This window comes from Phaethon lepturus, unplaced genomic scaffold, assembly GCF_000687285.1.
Source record: "Phaethon lepturus isolate BGI_N335 unplaced genomic scaffold, ASM68728v1 scaffold26056, whole genome shotgun sequence".
NCBI lineage: Eukaryota > Metazoa > Chordata > Aves > Phaethontiformes > Phaethontidae > Phaethon > Phaethon lepturus.
Genome location: NW_010544514.1, coordinates 3,038 through 23,234, shown reverse-complemented (window position 1 = coordinate 23,234; position 20,197 = coordinate 3,038). Strand labels below are relative to the sequence as shown.

The 20,197-nt window shown below is 50.6% G+C and overlaps 1 protein-coding gene across 1 annotated transcript in view; it reads left to right on the top strand.

The window, feature by feature from the left end:
- Positions 1-1,628: 1,628 nt before the first annotated feature.
- The window catches only part of TRAF7 (TNF receptor-associated factor 7, E3 ubiquitin protein ligase), a 20,905-nt gene continuing 2,336 nt past the window's right edge, over positions 1,629-20,197 (top strand). Inside the window, exons 1-15 of the mRNA XM_010288718.1 lie at positions 1,629-1,754; positions 2,007-2,064; positions 3,221-3,312; positions 7,951-8,067; positions 9,401-9,493; positions 11,251-11,284; positions 12,562-12,745; positions 13,292-13,426; positions 14,442-14,659; positions 15,242-15,315; positions 16,302-16,350; positions 16,852-16,979; positions 18,041-18,123; positions 18,539-18,578; positions 18,987-19,103. Of these exons, the coding sequence (XP_010287020.1) occupies positions 1,674-1,754; positions 2,007-2,064; positions 3,221-3,312; positions 7,951-8,067; positions 9,401-9,493; positions 11,251-11,284; positions 12,562-12,745; positions 13,292-13,426; positions 14,442-14,659; positions 15,242-15,315; positions 16,302-16,350; positions 16,852-16,979; positions 18,041-18,123; positions 18,539-18,578; positions 18,987-19,103 (1,503 nt within the window). The 5' untranslated portion in view covers positions 1,629-1,673. The remainder of the gene's footprint in view (positions 1,755-2,006; positions 2,065-3,220; positions 3,313-7,950; positions 8,068-9,400; positions 9,494-11,250; positions 11,285-12,561; positions 12,746-13,291; positions 13,427-14,441; positions 14,660-15,241; positions 15,316-16,301; positions 16,351-16,851; positions 16,980-18,040; positions 18,124-18,538; positions 18,579-18,986; positions 19,104-20,197) is intronic.

Here is a 20,197-nt window from a genome sequence, read left to right as displayed (position 1 = left end):
GGGTACCCTGGCTCCGAAGGGGACGCTCTGAGAGCATCTTGTCAGATTCGCTGTGACAACAGCATAATTTTGTGCCCTGAAGCCGGCATCAGTTTTCAACAGAGGTTAAAGAAAACAAACTCCATGTGTTTCTGCAGATTATTATTGTGTAATACTTGACTTTGCAAACTTGAACCTAGTAAAACAACTGTGTAAACAGTGGAGGAAAAGAAATGAGCCCCTCTGCTGATTTCTTTAGGGAGAGGGTTGCTCTTTCTGGGTGATGATCCAGACTTTGTTGGTTGTTTCTGAGCAGAAACTGGGAGTGAGATCCAGAATCACAAACGTGTCACTTGAAGTAAGGTTCTTCCATGGTTTCCTTTACCTCGTGCTCAGCCCGTGCTGGAAAGAACTCCTTTAATGCAAATATAACTAAATCAAACGTGGGATTTTTGCTTTCTGCTAACATCTAGCCCTGGCTTTTGTGTTCAGCAGTACAGCCCAGGGCTTTTGAATTAAATAGCAAAACACCCACTGAGCTGATCACAAGAACAGGATGAGGTCTGTGCTCATCACACTTTTGAATATGAGGCAGCCTTAAGTTCTGGGAGTGCAGGGAAGTTCAGGCTTTGGTTTCTGTGGCTGGAAGTGCCAGGAAGCACGGCACAGCCTGCCCGGGAAAGCGGCTCCCTTGGAGGGATCCCTTTCTACCACCCCAGCTGAGGATGATGTGGGGCTTCCAGGGAACCTCTTCCTTCATCTGGCGGGGGGTGGTCCTGGCGGGAGGAAGGCAGTCACGACACCCTGCGCTGAAGCAAAGCCCTGGGTGACTGAATGGGATGGATCTATCGTGTGCTCGGAAAGTGGCCTGAGCTGCAAAGCTGCGAGTGAACAAGCTCCCTGTGCTTTGGAGTCCAGGCCAGCTTCAGCTTGAGCCTCACAGTTAATGCGGTAAGGGTTTTACTGGTACAGCTTTACACCCAGAGACCTCTTCTGCCCTCCATGCACTCACAGCTCCCCAGCTCTGTGGCCACGTCCCCAGCTCTGTGGCCTCGGCCGAAATTCCTTTGCCTGCCACGGGACAGTCTCCTCTGTTCTTGCCATGTCTTGTGGATGGGGCTCCCTTTTAGGACGCTGCTTCCTAACCCCCGCTCTGTGCAAAGTGTTTTGGGAAGCAGCAGGCAACCTGCTTTCTGAACTACACTCGAACTGGGGAGGGAGGCAGGACCAGATGCAGAGCCTGCATAGGGCTCCCCTCTGCTGGGACTGTCAGTCACAACTGGTGCATATGCTCATTTTTTAAAGATTGATGTGTATCGTGACCAGTGGAATGCTGTCTGTCTTAGAGTAGTCTCCTGAGAAGTCTCATCTGCTATTAAAACAGTTGTATACTTGCAAAAGCTGCTAATGGTTATGGGTATTCCAGTGTTTGGGTGATTAAGGAGTAATTTTAAAAGATACTGGATTTTTAGAAAAGGCTGAACACTCATTTGGGAATTATTTGAAGAAACCTGACTTTGATCTTGCTCTTTACTTCTGAAAATCCAGGTTTATGTGAGCTTAGGTAAATACTTCAATGCAATGTTGCAGGAGAGTGTTCTCTGAGCCCAGGAAAATACGTAAAATAAACCTCTCTTTCTGTCTGTCTTCTTCCAGAGCAAACCTCCCATGACTAACAAATGCTGGCCTAGATTATGAGCTCAAACAAGAACACTCGCTACAATCGTTTCTCCAGTGGCACAACAAACATCACTACTTCCGAAAACACTAACGGGGTAAGGCTCGGTGGTGTTGGCAGAGGATGGGGGCTAGGGCTGCTTTCATATTCTCATCCTTTCTTTTGAGAAAATGAAGATGGCTGTAGAAAATATGTTACCTTCTTGCCTCTTAAAAATCACAATATCCACAGATAATAGTTGGGAATATGTGTTATATATGTACATTTTTTCACCAGTTCCGGAAAGGTGGCAAACCTTTGGGCTGTGCTGCAGTGATATGCACTGACCTTCATTTTGTCAATATTTCAGACAAGAATGGAAACAACTTTTGGGCCAGCCTACTCTGCTGTGACAACCATCACAAAGGGTGAGTGTATTTCATGCATAGAGCTTCTCCCCAGAGCACTATGTGCAATCCCTACCAGTTTGTTGTTGTTGTCATTGTTTTACAAATCATGAAACTGTTGGGAGAATGACTGTGTTCATTACAGACAGGTACCGAGGTGCTGTTTTTAGTATTATGCAGCCCAAGGGTTATTTAATCATGGCATCTAATCACCAGGCATGATGGAAATGAGCATGCACAGAAATTTTCTCCCATTAGGCAGACTTAACAGTACAGTGCACTGGGAAGCCCTTGCTGCAATTAGGATAGTACAACAGGGTTTGATACAGAGCTCAGTCCCAAATCTTATTTATCCCTGTAACTTCTCACACAATCATTATCAGCACTGAAAATTCCCATCTTCACTCCCTGCCTGACTGTGAGTCACTCTGGACACTTTGGTAAAACCCCCATGGCCATTTTTAGCTCAGACGGGAGGGGGTGCAAGTGTACCTGCTCATTTAAAATTCTTGTGCTTTGTTCCTCAAAGCCCAGCAGGTGAGGAGTCTGAGCCCTGGCACGTGGTGTGAATGTAGGAAGAGGTCTAGTTTCATTTTGGAACAAAAATACCCTTACTTTAGTAAAGATAAACTGTATCACTTGACGCTCATTTAGATAAGGAAATGAACATCTGCCAAGGGGTAGCGTTTAGATTACACTTGGATGGGACTCTGGACCCTGGATGTTTTTGGACTCCTGAATATTTACATTCAAAATTTTTTTATAAGTCAGTAATATGGTCTTTATACCAATATCTCCAACTTAATTTAGCATGCTTTGCTTGTGCTACAAGAATACCCAGACCTCCCTTGACAGAAGCAATTTTTGTTGATGACTGAGATATGTGGGAGTATAAGGTTTCCTTTTTAGTACTATTTTTAACGTATGGATCTGGTAGGATATTATCTGTGCTCTTTTCTGGGCAAGCTACCTTCAAAGGGCTGCATGCGTTTCAGCAAGCTGTCAGAGATCAGGATTATTCTGCCTGCATGGATATATCCAGGTCAGGAACTGCAGTTGGGAAGTCCCTAGTCTTTTCCAAGGAATACTTACAGCTACAAAGACTGATCCATAGCTTGGAAATGTTGCTGAGGAGCCTAAATGTTTTTTGTTTTTTTTTTTTTAATTTGCTTTAAAGCTGACGGGACCAATACTTTTAAACAGCATCGTCGCACCCCATCCTCCTCCAGCACACTTACCTACTCCCCGCGAGATGAGGACGATGGCATGGTAGGTGTTGCCAGGAGCCCCACTGCTGACTGGCTTAGCTGATTATATGTCAAATGAGAGATGCCTGGTGCTCCTCTGTGCTTCTCTGCCTCCCTCATCGTTCCCATGCACTGTGTTAAATCGGAGGCAGATGTCTGCACCGGAGGCAGGACCAGCCTCAGCATTTCCTGGCTGCTCCTGTGGTTGGTGCCGTGGGGGAGCAGAGGCTAATTCTGACTTGGGGCATTAGGCTGGCACTGCTGGTGCTCATTTTCAGACTGCTTGGAAATGTATGTGGTTACAAAACCCAGGAGCTACAAATCCCACAGGCCTACTTGTGGGGGTGTACCTGCCTCCTGATGTGAGCAGTGTGCTCTGGGTCCCCTGAGCTCAGGAGAAAACAGAGCTACTGCCAGCGATGTCTGGGGCTGTGACTGAGGCCGGTCAGTCTCGATCAGGGCGTGCTGGATGGATCATCCAGCAGCACAGCCGGCCCTGCACTTACAGCCAGAAAATCTATTCCTCTTTCCACCTCCAGATGGGGCTTCTGACCACAGGGAGCAGGTTTGAAACGTGCACCGTGGGATGTCAGAGACTACCGAGTATGCTTATCTCCTGGGATTACAGCATCGGGGTCGTCTCACACAAACCATTCCCATGTCTTGCAGTATCTTTGCAGAAAAGCACTTCCCGGTTTTGTACCCAGCTTTCTCATTCATCACACTCACTGCTGAGTAACTTCTTTTTGGGGAATTTAGTGATTCAACAGGTCTCAGGGTTAGTTACTTAAAGAGAAATTAGATCAGCTAAATCAGTCAAATCAAGAACAGCAATAGCAAAGCAAACCTCGGTGAATGGACAGATATCTCTGAGGCCTTGATCTTCTTCTACTCCTAGTGTTCCAGCCGCATCTCATAACCACAAGCTCCTGTTTAGATTTAAGCATGTGAGGAGTAGACTCTTCAGATTAACTAAGTCATTGTAGACTTTGTCAGGCTACGAGACACAGCTTCCAAGACAGGGATAAATGGATCCCTGCTGCTGCTGAAGTTAGGTACTAGCAGAGACTGGGGTCAGCCACAGTATGAAGCCACACTACTTCTTAAAATAAATTTGACACCAGATTGCAAAGAGCTTTATTGTCAGCATCCTATAAAGTTCCTTCTGTTGCTCGGAGATCTTGCTGTGTTTTATGTGAGCATGTGTTTGTTTTTTCAAAAAGTCCTTTGAACATTTGCCTGGTGTCCCTGGCAAATGCAGCTCTCCATCACATCACTGACCCCCTGGTGCTGGGCCACTGCTCCAGGAAGCCTTTGGCTGTCAGCACTGGTCCTGTGGGCTGAGGACTGTGCTCACTGCACCCTTTTCATGAGCTGTGCAGTTCCAACAGAGCACAGGTGAGGATTTTTCCAGAGGAGCAGGCGGTGTTGGGGACATTACACTCATCCATGTCTGACGGAGAAGGTCTCTGACTCCTTTGAAAACTCCAGTGTCACAAGCTAAGGTGTGCAGCCAAGAATAGGAGAGATCTTTCCTAGGACCTAGCCTCAGTCCTCTTGGAGAGCCTCAGCCCACCTTCCCCGGAGTGCTAAATATTCTTTAGCAAGAATAGCAAGAGGATTAATGAGTGGTGGGAGCAGCCTGCAGGGTGAGGTGCTTAAAAACCAGAAGCGCCAAAGCCCTGCTCTGCCTGCTGCTCCAGACAAACTCTCACTAACCCTGTTAGGAAGCTTCGTTTGCTTTGTCAAGAAATAATCTGGGATTTCCCTTTCTCATTGCTAAGTTTTCCCTTCTCCAGAAGCTGCCAAGGGTTTGTCAGCTGTCAGAGACAGCTGGAGACGACTTGGAGCCCTCCTGTGACCTCCACCACCCCTTTTTTCTTTCTTTTTAAAGCTTCTGTTAATGAAAGCAAAAGCAGAGCAGTGTGTTCTGCGTGCAAGGCAGGGATTATTGAGCAGCTGCTGTCATCTTTCCTGAAAACAGTGTTACGGGTTCCCATCCTCACTATGCCTACAGGGAGTGGGAATGAGGACTGTACTAGAGCCTTCGCGTGGAGGCTGCTTTTGTAGCTGACATGATGGGAACTGCACCTAAAGATTACAGCTGAATATTGGGGCAAATGTATACTAATGGATGAAGAGCTGACTGGCTCTCCAAAGTCTCAGTTGTTTACAGGGAGCTTCATGTCTGAACCAGAGGCTGGACTAAGTTACCGGCCAGCCACAAGCTATTCATCTTCCCTCAAAAGATGTTTCAGCACTCCATCCTTGGGCTGTTTGAAGATGGCCTTGATGTTTAGTGCAGAAATAGCCCTGGTGCAGCTGTGGGGAGGCGGGACACTTCTAACAGATCCTCCCAAATCCTAGTCTGGCTGAAGCAGTGCTGCTTGTGCCACCTTGGCCCCGCGGCAGGGCCTGGCGCTCTTTGGCTTTGGTGCATACGGGTGCCACTCAGCCTGGGCAGATGCCCATAGGGTGGGCGTCCTATGGTCGTCACGCTCTGTTATTCTGTTTGCAGTGCAAGAGCACCCTCCAATTAGTCCCCTCGTGCTGGCTGCTCTACACACGACTAGTGCTGCAAAGCTCAGTCTGAATAGCCAGGCTAGGAGGGGGAAGCAGTGCAGTGACTAACCCTGTAGAGCTGAGGTCTCTCGTGTCTTAGCTTGTTTGCTTGGCAAAAACAAAGGCTGGAGGTACCTAGAAGGGCAGTAAACGCCAGCACGCACCTCTGCCATTCCACGTTGTCACTACAGCCCTCCCAGCCAGGGCACAGGGAGCTGAGCCCGCAGTGTGGCACGAGCCTAGCAAGGCTGTGTCTCACACCCCTGCCCCCTGGAAGTGCTCTTGGGCTGCAGTCCCCCTCCCCGCCATCAGTGATCCACACAGGATGTTGCTTTTGATAAAGCTGCCTCCCTACAGATCCTGCCTTTGCTGCCCTGATCTCTGTGTCACCTCCAGAATGGCAACTATGCACAGTCATTCTTGTTATTTTAATAACCTCTGTTACTAGTGGAGGAAAAGGATAAAATTAATGGACACACATAAAATTGATTTACCTTGTTAAAACCATTCGTCTTCAAGGTTTACATATTTAGCCAATAAATACGCCTTCTTTAAGGAGGGGATCTTTGTGCTTTGGCTTCTAAGCAGATGCAGCATTGCTGAGCTCCTAGGATCCCAGTATCATAAAAATTAAGCAGCAGAGCAGTGTGAAGAACCAGCAGGATCCTGGTCTGCTCCTCTTCTGCAGCCCAGCAAGGACTGCACTCAGGCTGCAGTATAGTCTGTCTCTGGGGAAGACGGCAGTCTCTGAAGCTCATCTTACATCTTTCTTTGCTGAATTTCCTGCCTGCCCCACTGGCCTCTTACATTGCTTTTGTCTGTCCTTGGGTCTGGTGTCACACACTTTCACTCAGGGCAAGCACACAAAATGCAGCTCAGGAGATTCAGGTTGAACGCGAGGAAAAAATATTTGCTCCCAAGGTAGTGCAGGACAGGAACCTGGGGAGGCAGAGTCTCATCTGTGCAGCTTTCCCTGTTCCAGCTGGGCAGTGCTAGGGCTGACCTGACCCAGGGCCAGGGAGAGTCCCTCTTCCAGTTGGCAGCAGGGCCAGCGATCTCCAGAGCTCCTTAGAGCCAGCACTTCTAGGAGTTTGTGACTGATGTAGGCTACAGTCAAGCCACATGCAGGTGTGATACCTGCAGGTGCTGGCAGCCTGGGCATTGGTCATCTCCTGATGCTAAGCATCTGGAGCTTGTGGCTTCATTCTGCCATTTCTTTGTCAGCCCATCCGTTCTGCTCCTTGAAGACTTTCATTGCTTCTCTGCACTCTTCCCAGTCTGCCAGCAGCGTCTCTTCCAGAGTAACGCAGCAGTGGCTGTGCTGCCGGCCATTCTAGACCCCCAAATCCAATCACCCCATGGTCTGAAGGGTCTCTGGTTTCGCTTTGATGCTGAATTGCATCTTGGCTACGTGCTGCTGGTTGATATTCCACCCTTCGAGATGTGCTGCTGGTTAATATTCCGGTGGCAGCACTCCCTCAAAGCCAATCCCCAGGCCGCCGTAACCAGTGGGATTTTTCTTGATTGGTGCATGCGATGTCCACTTAGCTCTCCCCTCCCGAGCAGGAAGCGACAAAGCCAGTCTGTTACTGAATTGAATAGGAGGAAGTCTCCACACTTACGCAAAGAAATTTGGCAGAAGTTAGATAGCGAGTGCAACAACAAGTGCTGCTGCAGCGATTATAGAAATTGCAGAAGCTGGTAGCTGTCTCTGGGGGAGATTTACAAAGCTTTCTGTGAAGGATTAATTCTTCCAAACCGTTGCTTTGCGGATGCGCACGGTAAGTGTACAAACGAATGCACCTTTGAGAAAGTTACGTGCTTGGAATTTAGATGTCAGCTCGGTTTAGTACGTTAAACCTGAACGATGCCTGTCCTGTCTCTGAGCATGGTGCAGTGTTCCCGGCTGCTGGGAAGGGCACGCAGCAGCGAGACGTGCTACTTCTGGGGGCCACTCAATGCAGCTTGGCAGAGTGGATGAACAAATGGAGCAGCTGAGTTTTGCTGGGCGGGTAGAGTGCGCTTGAAGTCTGTGCTTGGGTTTTGGAGCGGGGGGAATTATTTGCAATAACAAGAACTGGTTTTTATCTCTTTGAAGCCTCCAATCAGCACCCCACGCCGCTCTGACTCTGCTATCTCCGTCCGTTCATTGCACTCTGAGTCCAACATGTCCTTGCGCTCAACGTTCTCACTCCATGAGGAAGAGGAGGAGCCAGTAGGTATTTGGGATTGTCTGAAGGAGCAGTATTAGGAAGTTCAGTGTCAAAAGAGTAACTTAGTGGACTCTTGTGGGTACACAGAGCTGTCATGGGCAGATTTTTTGTGATGTCTGGCAACTGAAAGCCTGGCTGTCGAGACTCCTGGTTTTAATTTTGTTTCCCCCACAGGCTTCTGCAAGTTACTTTGCTTCCTTGTGTACCATTTCCCTCTCTGTAAAGAGGGGACAATGGTGAAGCTTTTCTGCCTCTCAGAAAAAGTGTAAGTCTTTGCAAAGTCATGTGTGATTCCCTGGCTCTGCTGCAGAGCAGTAGGGGGTTGCAAGTCTTCAGGCTGGTGGTCTAGCCTCAGGCAGCAAGACTAATACAATTCCCCACTGATTCAGAGCCCCATCCTGCATTTAGGGCTGTGTGGCACCCCACTGACTTGATTGCCAGCCCCAGGAGGGTGCAAGGAATTATCCACATGTGACTCGTATTGGGGGAGGACACTTTTAAGCTGAGCTTAGCTTGTGACCCAGTAACTAACCCCAGACTGGATGCATAAAAGGCCAGGCGGCATTTTGCCACAGATCTCGGATAAAAGTGTGTGTTTCATATTTTGGAACCCAGGGGGTTGTGTTTGCGTTTCTGAGAGCAGCACAGGATGAAAAGACAGACCGAACTGCAGTGATTGATTTGAAATGCTCTGAAATGTGAAGCCTTGCTCTGGCGTGGAGTGGAGAGCTGTGCTGCTCCATGAGGACATGCTCAGAGCCTGTGCTCCAGCAGTCTTAGCTGGTAAACAAAACTGGAGAGATGGGCCCATTGCGGCAGAAACAATGTTGTTTCTGCATCATAAGGGAATGAAGGAGCCCTTCTTTTGGGATGTTTCAAAAATACAAAAGCTCAAGCTGTTTTAAAATTGCTTTTCAACTTCAGGCGTACTACAGGGGACATTTTTGACAGCACACTGTTCAGTCCAACCAAGCAAAAAGTACCAGACAGTGCAGCTCGCGCAGTTTGGGTGACTTGAGTCACTGGCAAAGAAGTTGGTCTGTGCAGTTTGCTGTCGCGTCCTTATCCTGCCAGATACTGGTGGCCCCCAGTTTGTGATGAGCTGAGGGTCTCCAGCCATTCCCAAGTTCATTCTTCCCCTATCTCTTTACAGACTGGAGGTCAGCAGATCCAGACAAAAGTTTATTTCGTGATAATGAAATTCTTGGTGTACCCTGTGCCCCAGGCTCCCCAAGGCTCACTGCTGAAGAGTTGTTTTGCTCCTGCAGAGCTGGAGGCTCTTGTGTTTGGACTAATCCCTGTGCTCTCTCTGTCCCTTTCTCTCCTCCTCTTCAGGAGCCACTGGTGTTTGCTGAACAACCGTCCGTGAAGCTGTGCTGCCAACTGTGCTGTAGCGTGTTTAAGGATCCAGTCATCACAACCTGTGGGGTAAGGCAGTACTCTTCCAAATGACGAGCGTGGGCTCCACAGATGTCCTGTGTGAGCTATAGCCAAGCCCTGACTGGCCCCAGTGACTGTCAGCCTGAGTGAGCAAAGACAAGGCAGCCCGTGCCCAGGGAAGCCAGGCCAGCGTGGGAGCAGAGATCCTGATGGACGTGTGTTAGACTTCCCCATAGGGCAGCTCTGAACCGGTCTGCAGTGGGGTGTGCGGGGCACTCCGCACTTAGCCGGAGAAGCCCAGGGCTTGCTTAAATTTGGGCGGCTTTTCCCAGGAGAGCTGTACTGTCAGCCTCCCTATCCTGGCCACATTCAGTCTCTGTGGTGTGGCTTCAGTGAGGTGTAAAACTCCTCGTTCCCTGTCCTGAAGGGCTCTGCGGAGTGCTGCTGCCTCCTGGGCACCCCAGGAATGGTTGAGAGGAGAGTGTTTCTTGTAAAACAGGAATGGTTTGAAGCTTCATTTATTTAATGCTTGCAAAGGGATTTGAGATCCTCTAATGAAAGGCACAGCGTATTATGAATATTATTCTATATTCCATTTTACTGGGATTTAATAGAAACTGTATGTTATTCCTGCTTTTGTGCTCCATGTGAAGAAAGATGGCTTTGTGACGGGGTCTCTAATGCTTCTGACGTGATTCTGATTGCTAGGATGGAGCTGTAGCAACAAAAGCAGAGAGCAGGATTGTTTATTGCAGTGAGGGTGCTATCCCCAAAGGTGCTGGAAGTTGGTGCAGTTTCACTGCATCGTTTCAGTAAGCAGCTCTTCATGGAGACACTGAGATTTACTGGTTAATATGGAAAAAAAAAATCTGCTGCAGGAAGCAGACTGGCTTCATTTGCCGACCTGGTTTGGCAGCTCTGGAGAGAGCACCATGCAGCTGTGCAGGGCAGGAAAAGGCCGTGTGAGCAGGGCAGCAGATAACAGCTCTGAAGAGTGACTTGCAGCCTCCCCAGCGCTGCTGCCAAGCACTGGCCCTGTGGCAGGGGAATGTGGCTGAGCAGGCTCCAGAGAACCCACGGGGCAAGCTCAGGACCAGTGAAATACTGCAGCCTTTGTTCCTTTCTTTATATTCGTTAGCATATTAGATTGAATCTGCTACTTTATCAGGTTAAATTGTTACTATACATTTCTGCCCTAAGAATAGATAGAAAGCTATTTAAAGTGGCAAAATTTACAGTGCATTTAATGGGCTTACAAGCCAGCTGTCCCATCCACCTGACAGCAGGACAGCTTCAGCTACGTCAGAAGAGCTACAGAGGGATATATGTGATGGGCTGACTGGCCAAGGACAGGCAGAGGCCAGGCTGGTGCTCTTCCCCTTGAGGACTTCCTCAGGGAAATGAGAGGGATGACATGGACTGAGTGGAGGATAAAGTAGAGAAACCCCATGCGGACTTGGAAGGTAGGAGTAGCAGAGTGTGGCAGAACATACCCATGGCTTTGGCTTGCACCGTGATCATGGCCTGATCCTGAACAGGGCAGAACCCTCAAAGCTTCAAACCGGGTGTTTAATACGTCTCAGGAACAGGACCTGTGTTGCACTCTTAGCTGCCTGAGCCAGCAGCTGATTTTTGCCCTGTTGTGCAGACTTAAGAGCGCGCTGAGCTATAAAGCAGGCAAAACAGCTGCGGAGGCCCCTGTGCCACAGGCTTTGGTATCTCCCACCTTTCCCACCGTTAGCCACAGGGAATAATTTGTCCGATATTGCTTATGCTGACACTGCTGTTCCTCTTTGTCTCCACAGCACACATTTTGCAGAAGATGTGCCTTAACATCTGGTGAGTACAGAACTGTTCTTGTGTGATGCAACCAAAATGCTGTTATTTTCTGGTTTGTTTGCTTTCACTTAAAAAGAAACCCGCAGAAAGATGTCTGAAGGGCTTAAAACAGGCTGTCAGTCACAGGCTGCCACTGCAGCAGTGAGGGGCTGGGGCCCGGGTGGCTCTGCAGCTCGGAGCTCTGAAGGTACGCGCTGTAGCATGGGCACTAGCGGACTAGGCCCGGCTCTTGGGCACAGGATGTTCTCAAATCCTGGAATATGCAATGGATAATCCCAGGATAATACATGTCTCGCCCAGAGCTGACCCACTGATTTCAGACAGAAAGCTTTCTGTGGCTGCCTGTCTAAGGAACAGGGGACCGTGTTTGGCAGAGACCCATCAAACACCTCCTCCCCCAGCCCCTTAGTGCCAGCTCTCTGGCCGCTGCCTGAGCCCATGCGCAGCAGCACGCGGAGCTGCTTTCCTCACCCAGCTCTTCCAGAAACCTGGTGGAGCCCAAGTGTCTGGCTGCTGGTCTGGCCTAACCAGCTCCTGCTTGGTTTGGACTCTGTGCTATGGAAAAGACTTTATTTGGCACAGTCTTGTGCCCCTCTTGGAAAGCCGTTGTTCAGCACAAAGCCAAGCCATTCATATTACCAGAACAGCGAGCCCTGAGAAGGCTCCCTGGGGAGTCCAGCAAAACAGCAGCTTTTTTTGTCTTAAGATGTTGGTCTTCCACATGTGAGGGGTCCCTCTGCTTGGCATGCTAACCCTCTGTCACTGTGTTGTGCTGTATTTATCCCAACCAGCAGATTTGTAGCAAAAGGCTTTGCTGTTGCAATCCGGAGTTGCTCAGCTTTGCTCCTTCCCTCAGAGCTCATGTCTTTGCTTCGCTGCGGCATCCCCGGCCTGCGGTGCCTCGCTGGCAGCAGAGGAGCTGAGCCCCAGGCCTGGGTGGGGGAACAGGTTATGTATGGGGCACCTGCTGATTTGTGGTCACTGCCTGTGAATACTCTCACATGTCAGCAAGCACAAAGTAGTCTGAATTCGTGTGGCCTTGTTTCATTGGCAGTTAGCTCAGATTATCATGGATTAACATAAACTAACTTTTCACCAAGCTCCACGACAAACCAGAGACAGTGGGCTTGCAGACCTTGTATGAATATTCATGGCTCGTTCCATTGCCACGTATCTGGGAGTTGGCCGTCTTGGCCAGAGAAGGCAAAAAAATAAAATCTCCTGCAGTGTCTCAGCCCTCACTGACTCTCTCTCTCTTTTGCTTCCCCACCTGGCAGAGAAGTGCCCCGTGGACAATGCCAAACTGACCGTAGTGGTTAACAACATTGCAGTGGCTGAGCAGATCGGGGAGCTCTTCATTCACTGCAAGTATGGCTGCCGGCCTGCAGCCAGCAGCAAGCCCGCTGCCTTCGAGGTGGACCCCCGTGGATGCCCGTTTACAATTAAACTGAGTGCCAGGAAGTAAGTGGCTTGTTACCAGCATGCAGCCTCTCCAGGGAAAGGGCTTCACCACCAGCAATCTGCTGTCATATCTGAGCTGCTCTGCAGCTCCTGGGGACAGTGCGGCTCCCACCAGCAGTGCTCTGCTGGGGCAGGGGCCACACTGTGAAAACAGCCTCCTCACCTCTGGGGTGAAACACTGTGGTCAAGCAGAGGCTTTGGGATTCTCTTTGTAAGAGGAGTTATCCTAAGTTATATCCCAGGAATCTGAAATCTATCTCCCTCCCCAACCTAAACGCATTCACTGTCTTCCCGGTCACCTGACCATTGCCCGTTGTTGATAGCTGCCTGAAGTAGATGTTCCCTGCATCAATGTGGCGTGTTATTACTCTGAACTTAGTGGCCAAATGAGAATTTAAAGCTGTAATTCCAGTCTTAGAGCAGGAGGCTTTCCATCACCTGACAGTCTCACAGGGCTGGTTTGTTCCTTTCCTGATGGTCTGTGTTGTTTCCATTCATTTTTGCTTATTGCTGATTTTCCCTCCTTTTGCTTCTCTCCATGGGCAGAGATCATGAAAGCAGCTGTGATTACAGGCCGGTTCGCTGCCCCAATAACCCCAGCTGCCCACCGCTGCTGAAAATGAACCTGGAGGCACATCTGAAAGAGTGCGAGCACATAAAATGTCCCCACTCCAAATATGGGTAAGGAGCTGCTGATTTTTAGTGGGAAGGATGCACTGAGCTCATTTCTGAGACGCTTTTTGGCTACTGCAGCCTTGGGATAGCTCCATGGGCTCTGAGCAGCTCTACCCAGTGCTGTGCACTGGCCTGAGACTGAGATCAGGCTTGCAGAAGGCAGCCCCCGAGCCCCTTGTTGGTCGTGCTGCCCAGCTGTAGGCCCTGCTGGCAGCCGAGGAGGAGGCTGAGGTGCATAGGCAGAAGAAGCAGCTGGCGGAAAGTCAGAGCAGTGGATGTGGCCAGAGCCATGCAGGGAGGAGTACCAGAGTAATGTGAGCACTGCGGAAGGGTCTTTCAAACCAGTTCTTCTCCCAGGACAAGGGAAGTGCTGATCAGCCTTGGAGGGTTGATTGTCACCTGAGCAGGAGTGCAGCCCGGGCTGGGGATTCCCTGCAGGATGCACAGCTAAGGTTACTGTTGCAGGAATAGATGTCGTGGCAGAATCACAGAATCATTAAGGTTGGAAAAGACCTTTAAGATCATCAAGTCCAACCATCAACCCAACACCACCAAGCCCACTAAACCATGTCCTGAAGTGAAGGCAGAGCAGGATGAGTCCTGACGGAGCAGCCCTGGCTCCCTGCCATGCTGCAGGCCCCAGTCAGCGTCTGCCAAGGTCAGCTGTAGTTTTTTCCATTGGTTTTGACGGCTCTTAGGTTGTGCTCCTGGTGAGCACACGAACTGACACCACGTTCTGTCTCTTGCCCAAAACCTGGTTTTCCTTGCAACTACCTAGACAGACAGACAGACAGTTCAGTTTGGGGACAATGCCCTGGCTGGGAGAGCGGGAGCTGCTTGGCCTCTCTGTTGCCCTGCAGTTGCCTGCACTCAGCAGGATAGTGAACTGCAGTACCACTGCTCCTGGTACTGCAGAACACCTGGGACCCACACAGGCCTCAGACCTCCCTCTGAGGAACCAGCTGAGCGTGGAGGTCTGCAGTGTCAGCCCTGCTCCAGCCAGTCTGCCTTCCCCTTGTAGGTGCACATTCATAGGAAATCAAGACACTTATGAGACCCACTTGGAGATGTGCAAGTTCGAGGGTCTGAAGGAGTTCCTGCAGCAGACAGACGATCGCTTCCATGAGATGCAGGTGGCGATGGCTCAGAAGGACCAGGAAATTGCCTTCCTGCGCTCTATGCTGGGGAAGCTCTCAGAGAAAATCGACCAGCTGGAGAAGAACCTGGAGCTTAAGTTTGGTGAGTCTGCACTGGATGACCTCCGTGGTCAGAGCTGTAGGGACAGGGCAGCTCTTTGTTAGGATGGTGGATGACAGGATTCATTCCATGTTTGAAACTGGTGCTGAGCAGGTTTCAGGAGGTTCAGATATTCCTTGCAGAGGAACAAATAGGGGTTCTGTTGACTTTGCTGCTGCCAGAACATCACGGGACCTAATCCTGCAGTCACGTGGCAAGTCCTAGAAGTATCTGCAGGCAGCTACCACCTCCCATGACTGTTTCCTGGCAGTCCGTGGGCACAGACAGCCATAAAAGTCAGTGAGTCAAACACCCAACAATGCAGACACCCTGGAACGAGCATGGTTCTTGAACACCTTTGCTGTGTCCAACCCTGTCTTGCCTCTGAAATTTGCCGAGTCGTCAGCATCCAAGTACAATTTGCATTCGAGTAGCAGACACCCTCCTGCTTTTCGCCTCTGATAACAGCAGTGCGTTCTCCTCCCTCCTTGTTCAGAGGTTAGGTGGCAGCGGGTGTCCTCTGCCTGTTCCCCTGGATGCCATCACTGACTCGGCAGTGACTATGGGCCTGTCCATCTCTCATAGATGTGCTGGACGAGAACCAGAGCAAGCTGAGCGAGGACCTGATGGAGTTCCGCAGGGACGCCTCCATGCTGAACGTGAGGAGGGGGCCGGGCCCTGGGGTGAAAAGGGATTGCATGCAGTTAGCTGCTGGCTCTGCTACTAGTTAGGCTTCTCCTGCAGTGAGCAGAGTCTTTCGGGTTCCCTTCTGCTTGCCAGCTCTGCTCACCCCAGGTTCGGTTTGCTTTTACTGTGGCTGGGTCTGGGTGGAGGTCTCTTCTAAGCTGAGTTAAAGGGAGCTCAGTGAGCATGTTCTGGTCACTGCATCTGAGCTGCGGTTTTAACTGTTGCTGCTCTTGAAATGTGTTACCAGAGGAAAGAACCCCTGCAGCAAGGAGAGAGCCCTCTGCTCCAAAGCCTGAGCACTCCTGTACCTTTTATACTAGCCAGGGACAGTGTGCCCTTCTCCCTGCCTGCAGAGAAAGCAGGAAGATAAGCAGATCCCTGCTGACAAGCTGGGAGTGAGAGCTGCCTCATAATTTTGGACATTATTCAAGCAGTGATGTTAGGTAGACTTTCCTCCCTAGTTCAGGCAGACTGCATCCCACTGGATGTACTGATCAGGAGGCGCTCACCCTGGTTTACCTAATGAAGAGGGTCTCCATGGGTGTAGTAGGGACCAGGCTGTGGAGGAGACTCCAAAAAGACCTTCCAATTCTTCTCTAGCAAGCAGTCCCCATAACTGATTTGATTATTTTTAGCAGTCTGGTGAATGGCAGAACCAGGACGATATATTCTGAAAGGTATTTCTGTGCCTGCCTGAATACTGAGGAGTTCGGTGCAGGTCTGAGATGCTGTCTCTGGAGGGAGGTGACACAGGGATGTACGCGTGCAGTCCTAAAGCAGGAGACATCCGATCAGAGAATGAGTCAGCTGCTGAGGGAGGGCCTTCACAGGGAGTCAAGACCTGTCCAAAGGCAAGGGTGCTTTTAGCAGTGGAGGGGAACAGTCTTAAAGCCATGCCCAGGAGGGCAGAACTGGTCTCTATGGTTCTGCAGCTCATGCAGCTTGTTCTGTTTTTCAGGATGAACTCTCCCACATTAATGCTCGGCTGAACATGGGCATCCTTGGATGTGAGTATGCCTGTGGTTTTCATCCTCTCAGGCAGGGTTTGGGTCGATGGCCCAGTGAGCCATTTTAGGTGTGGTCACAGTTGTCTCTGGGTGCAGCAGTGATTTGTTCACAGGATCAACGCTGCTGCAGGAAGAAAGTACCGGTGGGAGAGTTTGCCAGAAGCACTGGCTGAAGGGGAGCTCACAGTGCTGCAGGGTTATTAACTTCTGGGGGAGATGTCAAGTGGACTCTGCATCTCTGGCCTCCCTACGTCCAGCCCGGGGGTTGTATTAGGGCAGTGAGTCCTGGGGCTCAAAGCAATGATAAGTCGATGAGCTGTAAGGGTGGGACATGAGACCCAGCCAGACTGGGAGGGTCTCATGGTTCCTTCTGGCCTGCAACAACGTGAAGTGCAAGGAGGACCTGCTGGACCGGTGCAGGGAGCTCTGTCTCCTCCAAACTCACCGTGATGTGGCGCAGCACCATTCTCCCACCTCTCACCTGCCCTCTTCTTTCTGTAGCCTATGATCCTCAGCAGATCTTCAAGTGCAAGGGGACCTTTGTGGGACACCAGGGCCCTGTCTGGTGTTTGTGCGTTTACTCCATAGGAGACTTGCTCTTCAGTGGCTCTTCAGACAAAACCATTAAGGTAAGAGCTTGCCTCTTCTGTGCATTTGTAAATGTGGTTCAGGTGGGACAGAAGCTGAGTTACAGTTTGTGGGATGGGGAGATGTCACTTCCCAAAGCTTCTCCCAAAGAATCTTTAATGATTCTTTGCATTTATAGTTGGGCAAAATTCTCTGCGAGGAAATGTTATGTGATAGTGAAATCGAGAGACAAATAGTGGTTTTTGCAAAGCCCTGATTAGAATCTCATTCCTGCTGTTCCTGGTTTTGCTTTATATGGTGTTTAGGGCATCCAAGCCTATTTCAGCTTCTGATTTTATTTTCCCTTGTTATAAAAAATCGTCTTAGAAAAAAACATTTTCCCCTGATCACATGTGTCCTTTTTCCATTTTATGGCATGTTTGTTTTCTTTTGTCCTGTTTTCAGTAACTCAAACTGACAGCACTGCTCCACTGCAATTTAAACAACAGTTCCCAGTGTCACTGTGGTGACTGCTGGCTGGGCTGGGGAGCCACGCGGGCTGCCACGACTAGCCCTGCCAGGAGCAGAGCTTTGGTTTAGGTTCTTTGAGTGACAGCAAGAGGCACAGGGAAGAAAATGGACATTACTGTACTTTATTGAAAGAAAACAGCTTTCTCTCCTGTCCTGGCTGCTCTGGGCACCATATTCCTGTGTTCCCTCTCTTGAGAGAGTGGTGTGTGCTGAGTGGGGAAGACCTTTGCAGTGCAGAGGGGGCTGTGCTGTGCCATTGGAGCCCCAGGGTGGGGTGTGAGTTGCTAAAGCAGGAGCCCGAGAGCCGCTTCTCTGGTCGTCTGTTGTGTTTGCCTGGGCTGTGAAAGGCAGCGCTGGAGAGGGCTGATGCGTGCTGCTGTCCAGTGTCTCATTAACTTCAACCTGACCCTTTGCAGTAAATTTTCTTTCCTAGACAAGCTTATCTCTGCCTGGGAGCCCGGAAGGCAGGTGCCCAGGTGACAGTCTGTTTCCTCGTTTTGGTGCTTTTGTGGCTTTGCTGACATCCTGCCCAGGTTCCCAGCTGCTCTGTCTGCCAGCGTGTGAGCCTCTGCTGACTTGTGTTTCCTGTTAGGTGTGGGATACCTGTACCACATACAAGTGCCAAAAGACCTTGGAGGGTCATGATGGAATTGTACTGGCTCTCTGCATCCAGGGGTGAGTGGAAAGGGACACCTGCCCCTGCACGAGAGAGCGGGGAGAGCACTGGGGCTCCTGAGCATGCCTGTACAATTCCCGTCCTCAGTCCTGCATGTGCCAAGATTGAGCATGAAAGGCACATCTTGCCTCTTTGCTCTTTAAAAAGCGACAAAGCACGTATCTCTTTGTCCTCCCCTGCTGTCCTGGCTTCCTTGCCTGGTCACCAGCAGGGTGCCTGGCCTCCTGCTCCAATCCAGCCTGGCCCTCCCCATGAGACCTGGGCTCTGCTCCTGGGGTTGGTGTGTTTAGTCTTGGCCCAGTGAGGCTGTGGGACTGCAGCTCCTCGCCCAGCACGGTGCCTGGGAACAAGCTGGGACCCTGCACTCGTCGCTCTCCCTCGCTGACCTCCTTTTGTTTTCTGGTGACATTACAGGAACAAGCTGTACAGTGGCTCTGCTGACTGCACCATTATTGTGAGTACCCAGGACCCCTGCTCCGCTTCGCAGTTGGGATGTGAGATCCACAGGCCAGCCCATGGCTGTTGTAGAGCAGGGACCTGCATCCTTTTTTCTCTAAGGCTCTTCAGCTGCCAGTGGTGTGACTGACAACCTGCGTGTGCTTTATCCACTGCCTTCAGCCAAGTTGCTCGTGGGTTGGATTTGGGTGTTGCCTGCGGGCTGGGCTTCCCACTCCCCGCTCCTGCGTGGGGAGCAGGGGGCTGGTGCTCTGAGCTGGAGCAGGGTGGTCAGTGGTCAGCTCATACAAGTGCCCTGTCCTGCCTGCGGTTTTGCCCGTGTGTGATTGCCTGCCTTCAGAGGCAAAGGGGAAGGGCACAAGGGGCTGCTCCTGCCCCTCACAGGCGTTATTCTTCTCCATTGCAGGTCTGGGATATTCAAAACCTGCAGAAAGTGAACACGATCCGAGCACATGACAATCCTGTTTGCACTTTGGTCTCCTCACACAACATGCTGTTCAGCGGCTCTCTCAAAGCCATCAAGGTAGAGCTCTGGGGTGGCTCCTCTTGGTCTGGTTGGGGGCCGATGGTACAAATTGTCAGGCAGCAGTGTCCAAAGAGGAAGAAGGTGGCAGTTTGGTCTGTAGGTGGACTTGTTCCTCTGCTCTCCTGAGCCACACAGAGAAGCACAGCTACACAGAGCAGCCAGCACTGCAGAGGCTTAGCCCATGCTCTGTGCTGCAGTCAAAGATGTTCTGAGACCTGGCTGCAAAAAGAATTTTTGTTCCTTCCAACTCTATAAACCTGAGGCTGCAGGTGGAGTATCTTGGCAGTTCCCGAGTGTGTGTGTCCTTGGGCCCCCAACAGACATACTCAGACCATTGGGAATTGTGTCTGGAGTCCAGAATTGTCTGGGGATTCAGGCTGCCTGTTTTGAAATCCCCTCCAAAGGATCCTGAATCTGCATTCTTTACCTAAAGCATGCGGAAATCAGGGAACAGCTTTGCAAGCTGCCCTTTAAAGCCTTGGCTAGATTCCCTTGGTTCTGTTTCCAGCTCCTGATGGCAGCTTATGGGACCATCCATCTGTAAGAGGGTGCATGCTCTTTTCTTTATCTGGAGCCTGGAGTGGCTCAGCTATCTAGAGAGTGCTCGGGGCTGGAGGAGCAGTGAGGCAGCACTAAGCAGAAGGAGAACTTGGGGCCTTCTGTTTTTGTGGTCCCCAGCCACTTTGTGCCAGATGAGCCAAGCAGGCCAGTAGCGCTGCTCGGAGGGGTGGTGTGAGATCAGTCGGTCCCTGCAGGCTGGGTGTTTTGGCCTCGGTTTCCCAGGAGCTGTGGGAATGGAGCTTTGTGGGGACAGGCTGGCAGGGGAAGTTCAGAGCTGTTCTTTACTGTAGATTTGGTTTGGGTTTTCCAAGCCCATGGCTCCGCTAGGGAAGGGTCTCTGACAGTGATAATGCAGGCTCCCAGCGAGCTCTGCCAGGCCCATGGGGAACATGCCTATTCAGCAGTTATTGTGTGTTTTATCTGTAAGTCAGTGGGTTCAGGCAATTCCCACGGGGCAGGAGAGCCAGCATGAGGTTCCCTTTAGGGAGCTGGGAGGGCCTTGCGCTGGCTGGCTGGGCTGGGGAGGGCAG